The sequence below is a fragment of the Cajanus cajan genome, chromosome 3 (genome assembly GCF_000230855.2).
Source record: "Cajanus cajan strain Asha chromosome 3, NIPB_CcT2T_4, whole genome shotgun sequence".
Taxonomy (NCBI): Eukaryota; Viridiplantae; Streptophyta; class Magnoliopsida; order Fabales; family Fabaceae; genus Cajanus; species Cajanus cajan.
Window position 1 is genome coordinate 11,859,866 of NC_138519.1, and position 15,103 is coordinate 11,874,968.

At 34.8% G+C, this 15,103-nt stretch overlaps 1 protein-coding gene across 3 annotated transcripts; it reads left to right on the forward strand.

The window, feature by feature from the left end:
* The first annotated feature begins 742 nt into the window (after positions 1-742).
* On the forward strand, positions 743-11,219 carry LOC109799460 (putative disease resistance RPP13-like protein 1). 3 transcript variants are annotated; one of them, XM_083070418.1, is made up of 4 exons: positions 743-4,821; positions 5,033-5,093; positions 5,312-10,187; positions 10,484-11,219. In XM_083070418.1, exon 1 carries the CDS (start codon positions 947-949, stop codon positions 4,799-4,801), a length of 3,855 nt encoding a protein of 1,284 aa, XP_082926544.1. In that variant the 5' UTR covers positions 743-946; the 3' UTR covers positions 4,802-4,821; positions 5,033-5,093; positions 5,312-10,187; positions 10,484-11,219. The 3 variants fall into 3 exon arrangements, with proteins under 3 accessions (XP_082926544.1, XP_020215620.2, XP_082926543.1); XM_020360031.3 differs by having other exon boundaries at positions 5,312-5,368; positions 5,484-11,219; XM_083070417.1 differs by having other exon boundaries at positions 5,312-11,219.
* The last annotated feature ends 3,884 nt before the right edge of the window (positions 11,220-15,103 follow it).

Sequence of the window (15,103 nt, forward strand, 5' to 3'; positions counted from 1 at the left end):
ATTTAAGAAAGGAAATAATGAAATTTACAAACTTAATAAGTTAAATTGAGAAAAAAGAATTATAGCAAAGAAAAATTATTTCTACAAAAGAGTGAAATCAAATAATTTAGAGAGCAAAATAGAAATGAAATTGTACAGTTAAATGAAAGTAAAAAAGAAATATTGAGAATTACATTATAGAACATAAGAAAAATTTAGGTCTAAATGGACAATATAAAATGTCAATGTAAAATATCCAATTTCTTTCTTTATTGTGATATAAATATAATTTTTAGGAGTAGAAACTAAAAATTTAATATTCATTAATATCATATATTTAGAAATAATTTAAATTTATCAATTAATTAATAGGCTTAAAAATTGAAATATAAAAATAATTTTTTGTAGAATGTTCAATATGACGTGAGTTTGAAATAAAGAGTTAATAACAACATAACTTAAAAATATAGATTTCACATATTTCTCTATAACTTTAATATTACAATAAATAAATAGATAAATAGATATAAAATAGAAAAGAAAAAGAAAATGAAGCGAAATATTACTTGTCCCACAAACCGTATCATGTGAGCACAGGAAGTCAGTTATCACGATAACAGATCACCATTAGCACTAATTAAAGCATTTTACAAATATAAGCCACTTTAAATTAACGGTCCATAAATCATCAATTTAACATTTTGTAATGTAGAAAGATAAAGAAAGCATCCTTCATTTTGAGAAAGCAACCACCACTAACCTTTGTCTTGGAGTGAGTGAGTTGATGTAAAGAATCTTTAGAAAAGCATCCAATACAGTTGTATAGCATCAGCATCTCATGTAGTACCCACCACCACTGACCAAGTCAAAGTAAAGACAGTGTCCGATCTATTCACCTTATAAAAAATCAACCGAGCTTATTGCATCCAATTCCTTACCTTTCTCATTATCACTTGTTCTTGAGATCATGGCTACAGCAGTCGTAGGTGGTGCGTTCCTCTCTGCCTTCCTTGATGTTGTTTTTGACAGGCTGGCTTCACCTGAGGTTGTCAACTTTATCCGTGGAAACAAGCTTCACAACAAGTTGCTTCAACAGTTGGAGACCATTCTAAGGGTGGTTAGAGCTGTGCTTGATGATGCTGAGAAGAAACAAATCACAGACTCCAGTGTCAACGAATGGCTCACTACTCTCAAAGATCTTGTCTACCAGGCTGATGACTTGCTCGATCATGTTTCTACCAAAGCTGCCACCCAAAAGAAGGTAAGAAACTTCTTTTCTCGTTTTTCCAATAGGAAGATAATTACTAAGTTGGAAGACATAGTTGTCAGATTAGAGATTGTTTTAAGACTCAAGGAGAGTCTTGATCTGAAAGAGATTGCAGTGGAAAACAGTGTACCATGGAAAGTTCCATCAACATCTCTTGAAGATGGATCTCACATATATGGTAGGGATGATGACAAGGAGGCCATAATCAAGTTGTTGTTGGAGAATAGTAGTGATGGTGAAGAAGTGTCTGTCATCCCTATTGTGGGCATGGGTGGAGTTGGAAAAACTACTTTGGCACAACTGGTGTACAATGACAACAGTTTGAAGGAGATATTTGATTTTAAAGCATGGGTTTGTGTTTCTGAAGAATTTGATATTCTAAACGTCACAAAAATTATATCAGAGGCGGTTACTGCACAACCTTGTAAAATTAATGATCTAAACTTACTTCACCTAGAATTGGTGGACAAACTGAAAGATAAAAAGTTCTTGATTGTTTTGGATGATGTTTGGCTTCAAGATTATGTTAATTGGAGTCTTCTTAAGAAACCACTTCAACGTGGAATTAAGGGAAGTAAAATTCTTGTTACAACCCGCAATGAAAGTGTAGCAATTGTAGTCGGTACTGTTCAAGCTTATCATCTAAATCAATTGTCGAATGAGGATTGCTGGTTAGTGTTTGCAAACCATGCATGTTTTACTCCAGAACCTAGTGAGAATTCTAGGACTCTAGAAAAAATTGGAAGGGACATTGTTAAAAAGTGTAAGGGATTGCCTTTAGCAGTACAGTCACTTGGAGGTATGTTGAGAAGAAAGCACGACGCTAGGGATTGGAATGATATACTGAATAGTGACATTTGGGAACTTGAGTGTAACATTATTCCAGCACTAAGAATTAGTTATCATTATCTCCCTCCACAATTAAAACGATGTTTTGTTTATTGTTCTTTGTATCCTAAGGATTATGAATTTCAGAAAAATGAATTAATCTTACTGTGGATGGCTGAAGATCTTTTAAAGCCAGGAAAAACTGGAAAATCGTTAGAAGAAGTTGGTTGCGAGTATTTTGATTATCTAGTTTCAAGATCATTTTTTCAACATTCAAGAAATTGGACATGGAAAAATGATTTTGTGATGCATGACCTTATGCATGACCTGGCAACATCCCTTGGACGAGAATTCTATTTGAGATCAGAAGAAATGGGAAAAGAAACCAAGATTGATGTCAAGATTCGTCATTTGTCATTTACCAAATTCAGTCATGATGTCTTGGACAACTTTGATGGAGTAAAATTTTTGAGAACTTTCTTGTCTATCATCCATTTTGAAAGTGCGCCATTCCATAATGAGAAGGCACCATGTATTATAATGTCAAAACTTTTGTACTTGAGAGTTTTATCATTTTGCGACTTCCAAAGTTTGGATGCTTTGCCTGATTCAATAGGTAAATTGATCCATTTGTGTTATTTAAATCTATCCCGTACAAGTGTTTCTACATTGCCAGAATCATTGTGTAATTTGTACAATCTAGAAACCTTGAAGTTGTATAATTGCACCAACTTGACTATGTTGCCCAATGGCATGCAGAATCTTGTAAACTTGCGTCATCTTGATATATATGGTGTTCCTTTAAAAGAGATGCCTAGAGGAATGGGAAAATTAAACCACTTACAACAATTAGATTTTTTTATTGTGGGCAAGAATATAGAGAATGGGATCAAAGAATTGGGAGGACTTTCAAACCTTCACGGTTCGCTTATGATTAGAAATTTGGAGAATGTTACCTCAAGTGATGAAGCATTGGAGGCCAAGATAATGGATAAGAAGTACATTGACGAATTATCCTTGAAGTGGTCTGAATGTAACGACAATAGTAGCCAGTTCCAAACTGAAACAGATGTACTCTGCAAGTTACAACCTCACCAAGAGCTGAAATCTCTATCAATACGTGGTTATCAAGGAACTAGATTTTCGGATTGGGTGGGAAATTGTTTGTTCCACTGTATAACAGATCTACGGTTATATGATTGTAAGAATTGTTGTATGCTTCCTTCGCTTGGGCAACTACCATCTCTCAAGAACCTCTGTATTACAAGATTGAATTCGGTGAAGACTATTGATGCAGGTTTTTACAATAACGAAAATTCTTGTTGTGTTAAATCCTTTCCCTCCCTTGAAGTTCTAGAAATTGATAGCATGCCTTGTTGGGAAGTGTGGAGTTCCTTTGAGTCAGATGCTTTTTCTTCACTCAGGAGGCTTGTTATTAGTGATTGTCCTAAACTATGGGGAGATTTGCCAAATCACCTGCCAGCATTGGAATCACTTACAATTGCTGAGCTGCCTTGTTGGGAGATGTGGTGTTCTTTTGAGTCGTGTGCTTTTCCTCTCCTTAAGGATCTCGATATATCTGATTGCCCCAAACTAAGGGGAGATTTGCCAAATCACCTTCCTGCTCTGGAAAGGCTTGAGATTTGTAATTGCGAGCAGCTTGTGTCTACTCTTCCAAGGGCTCCCGTCCTGCAAACTTTAAACATTTACAAAAGCAATAAAGTAGCCCTGGATGTGTTTCCTCCTTCGGTGAAATTTATAAATGTAAAAGGAAGCCCAATGGTGGAGTCCATGATTGAGGCCATCACTAGCGTCCAACCAACTTCTCTCCATTCTTTATTATTAAGTGATAGTTCCTCAGCCATATCATTTCCAGGTGGTCGTTTACCTGCATCGCTCAAGACTCTGATCATCCATGATATTAAGAAATTAGAATTCCCGTCCCAACACAAACACGAGTTGCTAGAATCACTAAATGTATACAACAGTTGTGACTCGCTCACATCTCTTCCATTGATTACCTTTCCAAATCTCAAAAGACTCATAATCGACGGGTGTGAAAATATGGAATCTCTCTTGGTTTCGGTGTCAGAGTCACCTAAGAATCTAAGTTATTTTGTGATTTGCCGATGCCCTAACTTTGTTTCATTCCCAAGAGAAGGATCTCCTGCGCCCAATTTGAATTGTTTCAGAGTTGGATTTTGCGACAAGTTGAAGTCGTTGCCTACTCAGATGAGTGCTCTTCTTCCAAAGTTAGAGCATATTTATATAAGCAACTGCCCGGAAATTGAGTCATTTCCTGAAGGGGGTATGCCACCTAACTTGAGTAAGATTGAGATTTCCAATTGTGAGAAACTAGTGAGCGGCCTAGCATGGCCATCGATGGACATGCTTACCGATCTCATCATCGGTGGTCCGTGTGATGGCATAAAGTCCTTCCCAAAGGAGGGTTTGTTGCCTCTCTCCCTTACATCTCTCTCTCTACGTAACTTGTCAAGTCTAGAAATGTTGGACTGCAAGGGGCTTCTCCATCTCACATCCCTCCAAAAGTTAGAAATTTTTCATTGTCATAAGTTGGAGAATATGGCAGGTGAAAGGTTGCCTCTCTCTCTAATAAAATTACAAATTATTTTATGTCCTTTGCTGCAAAAACGCGTGAAGCACCGTCAAATTTGGCCTAAAATTTCTCATATCCCTGGCATTAAAGTTGACGATAGATGGATTTAGTGACGAAGGATGATCACCAGGTAATTCTCCTACTTTGTCCTTTTCTTTATGTTTAACTTAGTTATTGCATTCAACAAGTCATGGGTTACTTGTTTAGTTTGAAATATGATTCGTTTTGCAAGTGTAACGATAGAAAATTCATTTGTATATTGTTTCTTTTCAATGAATATTCGTGTATCATTAATTAAAACGTATTGCAGAAATAACTAATGGTCTTTTTTTATTTTGCAGTTTGTTTGCGACTCCGCATAGTAAGAGCCGAGATTTTGCCTAGTATTATGGTGAATACCAGGTAAATATTATCTTAGGATAGATCTCATTGCACAATATAAATTAAACTCTTACAAATATGATAAAATAGTCTTAAAATGAATTTTTAAGACTCCAGGGATAAAACTCCACTACAGCAGCCCAAGTTTAATTAATTCATGATCATGAATTTTTCTTTTCATTCTATTCAAATGCTATATTCTACTTATATTTCTTTCTTCTTTTTTTTTTCCTTCTCAGGAGACACAACTTCTAACCAGTTAGACAAACATTATACAATTTTATGGTAGCAAAAAAGTAAGTATATATTGAGCAATGTTCTTATTTATGTCTTGACAAATATCCGTAGTTTACTACTGATTCCCAAAACAGATATAAAAGTTTCTACATATTTTGTTTGTGTTCTTCGCAGAATGGAGACCGAATCTCTTATGTATGGAATGTGTCCATCCCACTTCAATTGATAAATGCATTAATGTAGTGAACAATGTTTTCATAGTTGAATATGTTGCAATAACACATCACTTAGTGTAAGGGGAAAAAAGAAGTGAAAGTGAAAAGAAAAAAAAAACAATTTCAAGTTATTTTTATTGGTTTTAAAAATTGACTGTATCAAAACATCTTATAATAACTCATTTTTCAATATAATTATGATAAAAGTTAACAAATTTATCGTTGATTAAATGATGTAAAATATTACAGTAAGCACGCACACTATTTGCGCTTATAAATAAGTATCAATTTTCAAAGTTCATATTTTAGTGAGTGGTACAATTTATGATAATCATGATATAAATTTCAAAATTAAATTAGAAGTATTCTTTCTCATTTTTTCGTTTTTGTTCCTTGTTAGTATGGTATTTTAAGTTGGACTAGCGGTCTTTGTTTAAAGATTCAAGCAAATTACTACTTATCGCTTACACACCATACAATTTAAAGATTGCTAATAGAATGAAAACACACAGCAGATGTTTATCCACTTTAGAAAGGTTTATACCTTTTCTAAATGACAAAATAATTGCTATTTATATAATATTCATTATAAAATAAGTTTTTTTTTTTGTAATTTATAATAATTGAAAAAAATTATAATATTATCAATATCAATCCTGTTTTGAGACATTACGACATTCCTGTTTTAGTGGAATCGTTTTTCAAGAAGAGCCAAGGGTTGATTTGAAAGCAACTATTATTGCCAACATTCATGAAACAATGACAGATAACAAATATGAATATGATGCTTTTTAATTATGTAAATGTGATAACATTCACAAGCATTTAGTCATGCCGGGACAAATATGTTCCCGTACACTTGTTATTGGCCACTTGTAGTTGAGAGTAGAAATTGTATTATTTTCAAATGGCATGTTTTTAAAATGAGCATGTTTAGATAAACTTTTTCAAACACTTATAGAAGAAAAAATATTAAAGAAGAATGAAATTATTTTTTCATTAGTTATAATTAACTTATGCAAAGTTTAAAAATTAGTATGCAAAAATTTCTATAAATTAGTTTATGCAAAAATTAATTTTGGTTCATTAAAAAAAATCTTTCATTTTTCTTTATGTATTCTCTTATAATTATTTATGACAGATGGGAACAAGGGAAACACAAAAATATTTCTTCCTTGGGAGTTTAAAATAAAACGAAAGAAACAAATTCAAGAGGTGGAATGGTGGAAACTTGAGGGGTAATGGAGTTCGATAGCATTTGCTCACTAATCATCAAATCTATGGGGAACAATAGCTTTGTTTCATTCGTTTCCTTCTCTTTTCTGCCCATTCCCACTTGTTTGTTCCATTCGGTTAGATTAATAACAAAACATCCAGAGTTTATTACCATTACCAAGTCAAACATTTTGTCAGGGCATATACAAGTCATCAAATGTTGATCCTTGAAAAACAAACAGCTTGCAATGCATACTTTTCATCATGTCAGAGCAGTCAAAATCCACTGTGACCACCATTGACTAACAAAGACTATTATCTATGATGGACCGATACGATACGTGTATCGGATACGACACGTATCCGATACGGTGATACTATTATTTTAAAATATATAGGATACGATACTTGTAAGATACGTGTCATCGTATATATCAATATTCATACAATATAATAATTATATACTTGTAATTTTGATCAAAATTCATAAACATTAAATATATAATTGTTATATTGCAAATCCAAATTAAAAATGTACTTATTGTACATTACTAAAAATAAATAAATTATAAATCATTTCATCATAAATTACTTTTTATTATTTACAAATAGAAATAATATTACTAATTTCATTCCTTTCTTAAAATGATTTATATAGAAGGCAATTTTCATTTACAGTTTATCAAGGACCAATATTTCTATGTTTCTATATTAAACATGTTTATATATCTTATTTAGTTGTAATGGATATTTCATAATTTTTCAAAAATTTGAATATTTTATCGATACGTATCACTAATAAGTATCGGTGAAGTATCTGAGAGTATCGAAATTGAATAAAATTTTCATAATATTTTTAAAGGCTAAGATTCTTCATTGACATGTATCGGTGAAGTATCCAAGAGTATCGTGTCGGATACGTATCGGATACGAGTACGTGAAGCAAATTGAAGTATCGGTACTTCATAGACTATTATTAACAGAAAGAGATAAACTCAAACGCAAAGAAAGAAGTTATTTTTTTGTTTGTTCAGCACATCTCTGAATTTTACGAAGATAACTTATTTTATAAGTTCTTTTTAGACAAAACAACAAAATCATATCACATAAGCAAAAGATCCCTATACATCTAACAAAGACTGATCCTGTGTTCGGCTTAGCAGTGGAGGGAGACATTTAAATCCACATTTGGTGATGTCTAACGAGATTCTCACAAAAACACAAACTCTGCATTGAGTTAATAACACAAACTTATTCTGAGATGAAAATTTCGAAAACATAAATCACTTCAAACTTACTCTTAACCAAAAATCAATTTTACAAAATCCAAAACAATGCTAGCAAACTGTATCACCCAAATACGAGTAGACACAAATTGAAAATTGAAAACCATCACCCATTCGAAAATTATATATCACAAACTCAGTTAGACCATACTCAGACACATTCAACTGAACTCTGAGTCCCACAAAAACATTGACTTGATCATCCAAATAAGTACTCTTTTTTTGTATTTCGAGGACATGACTTTTGCTGGTCATACATTATTTTAGCACAGCATAAATTAAACACAGGAGCACCAGATCGACCTTGTGTCCCAAATTAGTACACTAGCACCAACCACGGTTTGTTAATGTTACACAACAAAGGAAAAGACACTGAAAACTATGAAAGCCAGCAATGTGAGAGGGGAAATCAGATCGACATAAAAGATGGGTCTTTCGTAAGATCATGAAAAAAGAGAGAATCCCCAGAAAGGAAAAATGAAAAAGAAGAAGACCCAGATAGAGTACCTCAGCGAAACATGCAGAGAAAGCACTGCTGGCAAAGGTTTTGGAGAAGGAGAGGTCGGATTTGGACTTAGAATCTGCCACCATGGTGTTTTGAAAGGCTGAAGCTCAGTTCCTGTGTCTGGAATTTGGAAGTGTGTTTTGGATTTTGGAGTTTGGTTTCTGAATTAACATTTATTGTCTTGCAAAATGCAGTATTTCCTTAAGCTGGCACCGTCCACTTGGGAGAATAAAATGCGCGCATGTTGCACGCTTCCTTGTTTAGTGTTTATGTTTTGCAATACAACTCACCAGGCTGAGTCAGGGATGAGTTGGAATTTTGATAAGACCATCCATCACAATTAAATTATTTCCTTGAGTTTAATTTCTACGTATTATTTTTTTGGAATAATTAATTAAAAGTACATAAATATAATTTTAAAGTACTTATTATAAAATTGATTAAGCGAGGGATATTCGAGGGTAATCATTAAAAAACCTTTTTGTGGAAAGTGTGTAGTAACCAGAGAGCACTTTAACCTTTAAGATAAGTTTTTCTCTTTTTTAACCATTGTAACGTTCTACATGTCTATATGTAGTTAAACTCTCATTTATTAGAGTTTGATGTTACCTAACTCATTCTCATGTATATTTTCTAAGTTATTAATCTTAGTTATTATTCAGTTTTATTACTCTACCTTCTTTACTTAATGCTTGTTAGGGTTTGATCTCTCTTAACTTGAACCTTGGATTTGAAATTGATTGAAAAACACTTGTGAACCTTTGAACTAAAGTAAAGCAACTAAAGGTGTTTATCTCTTGGAATGAAGTAAATGCCATTAGTTTTTCTTAAGCTCTTTTTTTAAAGCTTGTTTCTTGGTTAAGTTATTCAAGGAATTGATAAATTAATCAAGAAACTTAGATTCCAACTTGTAAGGAATTTAGGGTTGATTATACTTGTGAGCGATTGATAAATTCAAAATTGTGAAATATCTTCAATCATGTTGCTACAAGAAGGACAAAGCAGTTAGTTTCATTACCCCTTTGAGGACAACAAAATATCTTGAAGCACTTATTTAAATGCTCAGGTAGCAGTCAATGAAACACATATTACAAATCCAAATAGATGAAACTTGGAAGCAAAATATCTTCAAGTACCAAATTTCTTCATTATCCTTACCATTTATTAGTGTGAAATAAGGTATCTTTCTCATTCTCTTCAATTTTTTCATGACATTGTTTATGGAAACAAGCCAGAAAGTTGAGTGTAGCTCTTAGTTTCAAGTCTTATACAAAAAGTAATGTTTCTCTCTTTCTCTTCTCACAAAACAATAAAAAAGATCTTGTCTTAATAATGATGGCTAAGTGATAAGTGCTTTAATTTCTTGTATCTTAAAGCACTTATCCGATTTTCCTTGACTTGAAAACTTGATTTGTCAAAGATTTAACTTAAATTTTGATAAGTCTTATGTTGTCACTAAGTTTATGACCCAATTTGGAGCATTTATATCAATTTCCAATAGCTTGAGATCTTGTTTTGAACTCAAAACGTATCTAAATTGGTGGGTAACAACATTTTATCTTTGAATCATTTTTTTAGGTGACTTATAAGCATTTGGTTGCTATTTTGTAGTTTTGGAGAAAGTTAGGAAAAAAAGAAGGAAGCAAAGGACAAAGTGGTGAGTTCAAAGTAAAAGGAATTTTTGGCTAAGTCTCTATGCTAAGCCTTAGATCCATGTTGAGCCTCAACTTGGAAAAGATTCGAGGAACAAACTTCAATCTTCACGCTGAGCGTGGACATTGGTGCTTGATAAGTGCTCAAATTGCATATTTTTATGCTTAATTTGGCACTTATTTTGGATGAGATATAAGTAATTTTGGTTATGTTTAACCCTCCAAATAGATGAACTAAGATTAATCTAAGGAGTTACAAGAGTGTAGTTTCTTTGGCTAAAAATATTTCCTTTTTGTGTAGGTTTTGATGAAATTGGAAATCCAAGGCTATAGCCCCAAAACCAGAGCTGCAGCCATGAAGCATGAACCAAAAAGAAGTGTTCCAGAGAGTTAAGGCTATAGCTTCAGATTCAGAGCTGCAGCCTTGAAGCTTTGTGCGTATATAGACCAATTCCAGAGAGTTGGAGCTGCAGCCCCCATTCCAGAGCTACAGCCTTGAAGCCTTGTGCGTATGGAAACACTTCCAGAGCTGCAGCCCCCATTCCAGAGCTGCAGCCTTGGGTTAAAAATCCCAACTTTTCCTTGGACAGAACATATGTGGGGCCCAAAATTAAGGAGAAAAATAGTGGGGGACAAAAATTAAGGAAAGAAACAAGAAGCACATGAGCACTAAATTAAAAAGAAAGACAAGGGGCCTTAAATTAAGGAGAAACAAACAAGGAAAAAGGGAAAAATAATTAGTGGTTTTCCACTAATTGAACCACTAATGGAGGCTACAGCTGGACATCCACTAGGCTACAGCTAGAGACCAATTGGAGGGGGCAAGTGTTTTTTTTAAGTAACACACAGATTGGGGGGCTATAGCATACACACGAAGGAGGGAACCCAAATTCTCTGGTTTTTCACTTCCAACTTTGTAATCTCTTATGGAAATTGCTGGAGAAATTGTAATGGCCATGAGTGGCTAATTTCATTGAGGATTGGTTGGATGTAACTACTAACTCTTCTCCTTCTTAAATATATGCATTTTAATCTCATTATTTGTGTATGATTCTTTACTTAATGCTTATATCGGCTTGATCACCCGTTGTATGAATTTTTGGTTTTTGAATCCAGTTGGAAAACGTTTTTGAAAACCCGAACTGAATCTTGCACCTAATCAATTCTTGTTCTAGGGATAGACTTGATTTGGTTAGTCACATTGTTCAAGTTCTTGTTCTTAATGCGAAGTGTTGAACTCAAAACATAGAGGAATCATGTTTTGAGCTTAATGACTTTAGGATTCAACCTTGAGGAATCTTGTTGGATTACTTAATGAACGTGGAAATAATGGAATTAGAATAGCATTTATTTTAAGAAGATCTATGAGTTAGCAAGTGCTTCCGAACCAATCCTTGTTTCTTAATCATCATCCTTACTACGTTTGTTTTACTGTGTTGTTTTAATTTATCATCATTCATCCGCAAATTGAACATCATTTTCTTTTAAATCATTAGAGTAAGAATTACTAATCACTCAAATCCCTGAGGACGATCTTTAAATACTACTTCGAAACTTGGTTCACTTGCCAAGTGATGTGTTTGCGATAAAACCTCATCAAAAACACCATCAAGTTTCTGGCGCCGTTGCCGGGGATTTGGTGCTAATTAGTAATTTTTAATCTTGTGATTTTGCAATTGTGTAGATAATCCATTTTGTGAATAGCTACAATATAGAGATATTTGTCTTGTTGTGTTTTGTGGATTCACCTTCCTGTGCAGATTTCTTAAAATTGTATGAGAGGAAAAACTCCAGCTGAAGAATTGCATTTTGACCCTGAAATTGAAAGAACAGCAAGGAGGAATAATAGCAGAACAAGAAGGCTGAGACAGTTAGAGAGAATCCTAGAACAACAGCAGGATTTTCCAAGTTCTTCTACTTCACCAAATCAACCAATGGCTGAAGACAGAACAGGAAATAATAATGGTGGAAATGGACCAACTAGGCCTCCCAGAAGGACCCTAGGTGATTATGCACAACAACAGGGTCCTAGACATTTCTCTAGCATTGCAGCTCCAAACACTTCTAGAGCCATGGAGATGAAACCTGCCTTCCTTACCTTGGTTAGCTCACAACAATTTGTTGGCCTTGATCATGAAGACCCATACTCACACCTTTCAAATTTCTATGAGTTATGTGGAACTATGGGAATTCCTGAAGGCGATGAGGAAGCTGTATATTTGAGGTTGTTTCCCTTCTCTTTAACAGGAAAAGCTAAAGTTTGGTTACAATCTCACCCAAATCAGAGTTTGACAAGCTGGGGTGATGTGGAAAACAAGTTTGTGAACAGATTCTATCCATCATCCAAGTATATTAAGGCCAAGTCAGAAATTACTACTTTCAGGCAAGGTGCAGATGAACCATTTTGTGAAGCCTGGGAAAGATTTAAGTCATTGCTTAGGAAATGTCCTAACCACGGGTTTGAAGATATAGCTCAACTCAATTTCTTTGTGAATGGAATCAAGCCTGAGGTGAAGATGTTATTAGATGCTGCAGCTGGTGGCACTATGATGACTGTGAGTCCAGAGGAAGCCACTCAAATCATAGAATCTCTGGCATCTTCTGATCACCAAGCAGAGCATGGGAGACACCAATCTCATAAAAGAGGAGTTCTTGATCTTAGCACTAATGATGCAATCCTTGCTCAGAATAAATTGCTGTCCCAACAGATTGAAGTATTGACTAAGCAGATGGCCAAGATTCCACAACAGCTTCATGCTATTGCTTCTTCTTCAACCCAACAAAATCCTTCCTTAAAATGTGATTTTTGTGGAGGAGATCATCCCAATGGTCACTGTTCAGAAATTCCAAATGAAGAAGAGGTCAACTATGTGGGGAACCAACAACAAGGAGGTAATTTTAATTCCCGTAATTATAACACTAACAATTATATGCAGGGGAATCAAGGTTGGAGAAACAACAACAACAACCAAGGTTATGGATGGAGGAATGAAGCTGGACCATCCAATAGGCCACCACCACAACAACAACAGCAACATCAGCCTGCTTATCCTTCTATGCATGAAAGAACCAGCAAGTTGGAGGATACTCTGAACCAGTTCATGCAGGTGTCTATGAACAATCAGAAGAACACAGAGGCATCTATCAAGAATTTGGAGGTGCAGGTGGGTCAGCTAGCTAAGCAATTAGCTGACATGTCTAAAGGCCCATTTTCAGCCAACACCAAGACCAACCCCAAGGAGTATTGCCAAGCCATAACAACAAGAAGTGGAAAGGTGGTAGGTAGTGATGTTGGGGTAAGTGAGAAAAATGAAAAGAAAGAAAATGTTGAATTGACGGGGGTTGAGGAAGAGATTGAGAAGAATGAGGAAGAAAAAAATAAGAGTGAGAGTGTAAATAATGAGAAAATAAGAGAGAAAAATGAGATTGAGAAGGAGAAGAATAAAAAGAAGGGCAAGGAAGTTAGTTCTACTGTTCCTATTAAAGACTTACCTTACCCTCATGCCCCATCTAAGAAAGAGAAGGAAAGACAATTTGCAAGGTTTCTGGACATCATCAAGAAGCTACAAATTAATATTCCTTTCACTGAAGCCATGGAACAAATGCCTACATATGCCAGGTTCATGAAGGGATTGTTAACTAAGAAGAAAAGAATTCTTGAAGAAGAGACTGTGGAGCTTGAGGCAGGTTGTAGTGCTATTATACAAAAGTCTCTACCTCAAAAATCTAGAGACCCAGGCAGTTTCACTCTCCCTGTATCAATTGGTAATCTATCAGTGGGTAAGGCACTTTTAGACCTTGGAGCCAGTATTAATTTGATGCCTTTATCCATGCTGAAGAAGATAGGAGAAGTAGAAGTGAGACCTACAAGAATGACCTTACAGTTGGCAGACAGATCTATTAAGCTTCCATATGGCATAGTGGAAGATATGATAGTAAAGGTTGACAAGTTCATGTTTCCAGTTGATTTTGTGATCATGGACATGGAAGAAGATTCGGAAGTCCCACTAATTCTGGGCAGACCCTTCATGAAGACAGCTAGAGTTATCATAGACATGGATGATGGAAAGCTGAAGGTGAGAGTCCAAGATGAGGAAGTGAGTTTCAATGTATTTGAAACAACGAAGTTTCCAAAAGGCAACAAAGATTGCTTTAGAATTGATGTATTAGATGATGTGTACTTGGAAACTCAAAATGATTTCAAGAGCTCATTGCCACTAGAGAAGGCTTTGCCTATCTCTAATGAAGAATTGGAAAAGGTCATTGGTAAAGCTTGTCATCTTCCAGTGGGATTGGAACATAAAGCATTTTGGGCTTTGAAGGCCTTAAATTATGATTTGAAGGCAGCAGGGGAGAAAAGAAAGCTTCAATTGCATGAATGGGAAGAAAGGAGATTGAAAGCTTATGAGTCTTTTAAGTCCTACAAGCACAAAGCCAAGATATATCATGACAAGAAGATTCTGAATAGGAACTTCCAACCTGGCCAGCAGGTATTATTGTTCAATTCCAGGTTGAAACTCTTCCCTGAGAAGATCAAATCTAAGTGGTCAGGTCTTTTCTCAATTAAATCTGTCAAATCCTATGGAGCCATTGAACTTGAAGATCCTGCCTCTAGAAGGACTTGGCTAGTTAATGGTCAGAGGCTCAAGCATTATTTGGGTGGTGAGGTGGAGAGATTCACTACCAGCACACATTTGAAGGAGCCATGAACAAACAGGATTGTCAAGCTAAAGACATTAAATTAGCACGTTCTTATTTTGATTTCTATTTTTAGATTCCCAATTTAGTTTGAATAGTAAGTAATTAAGAGTTTTTGTTCATAGAATTGCTTGATATCAGTATGAATGTTGCTTGATGATTTGCATGATTGTGTTTTGCTAATTTCATATCTTGGTTACTACTTGTTGTGTTATTTAGGCTT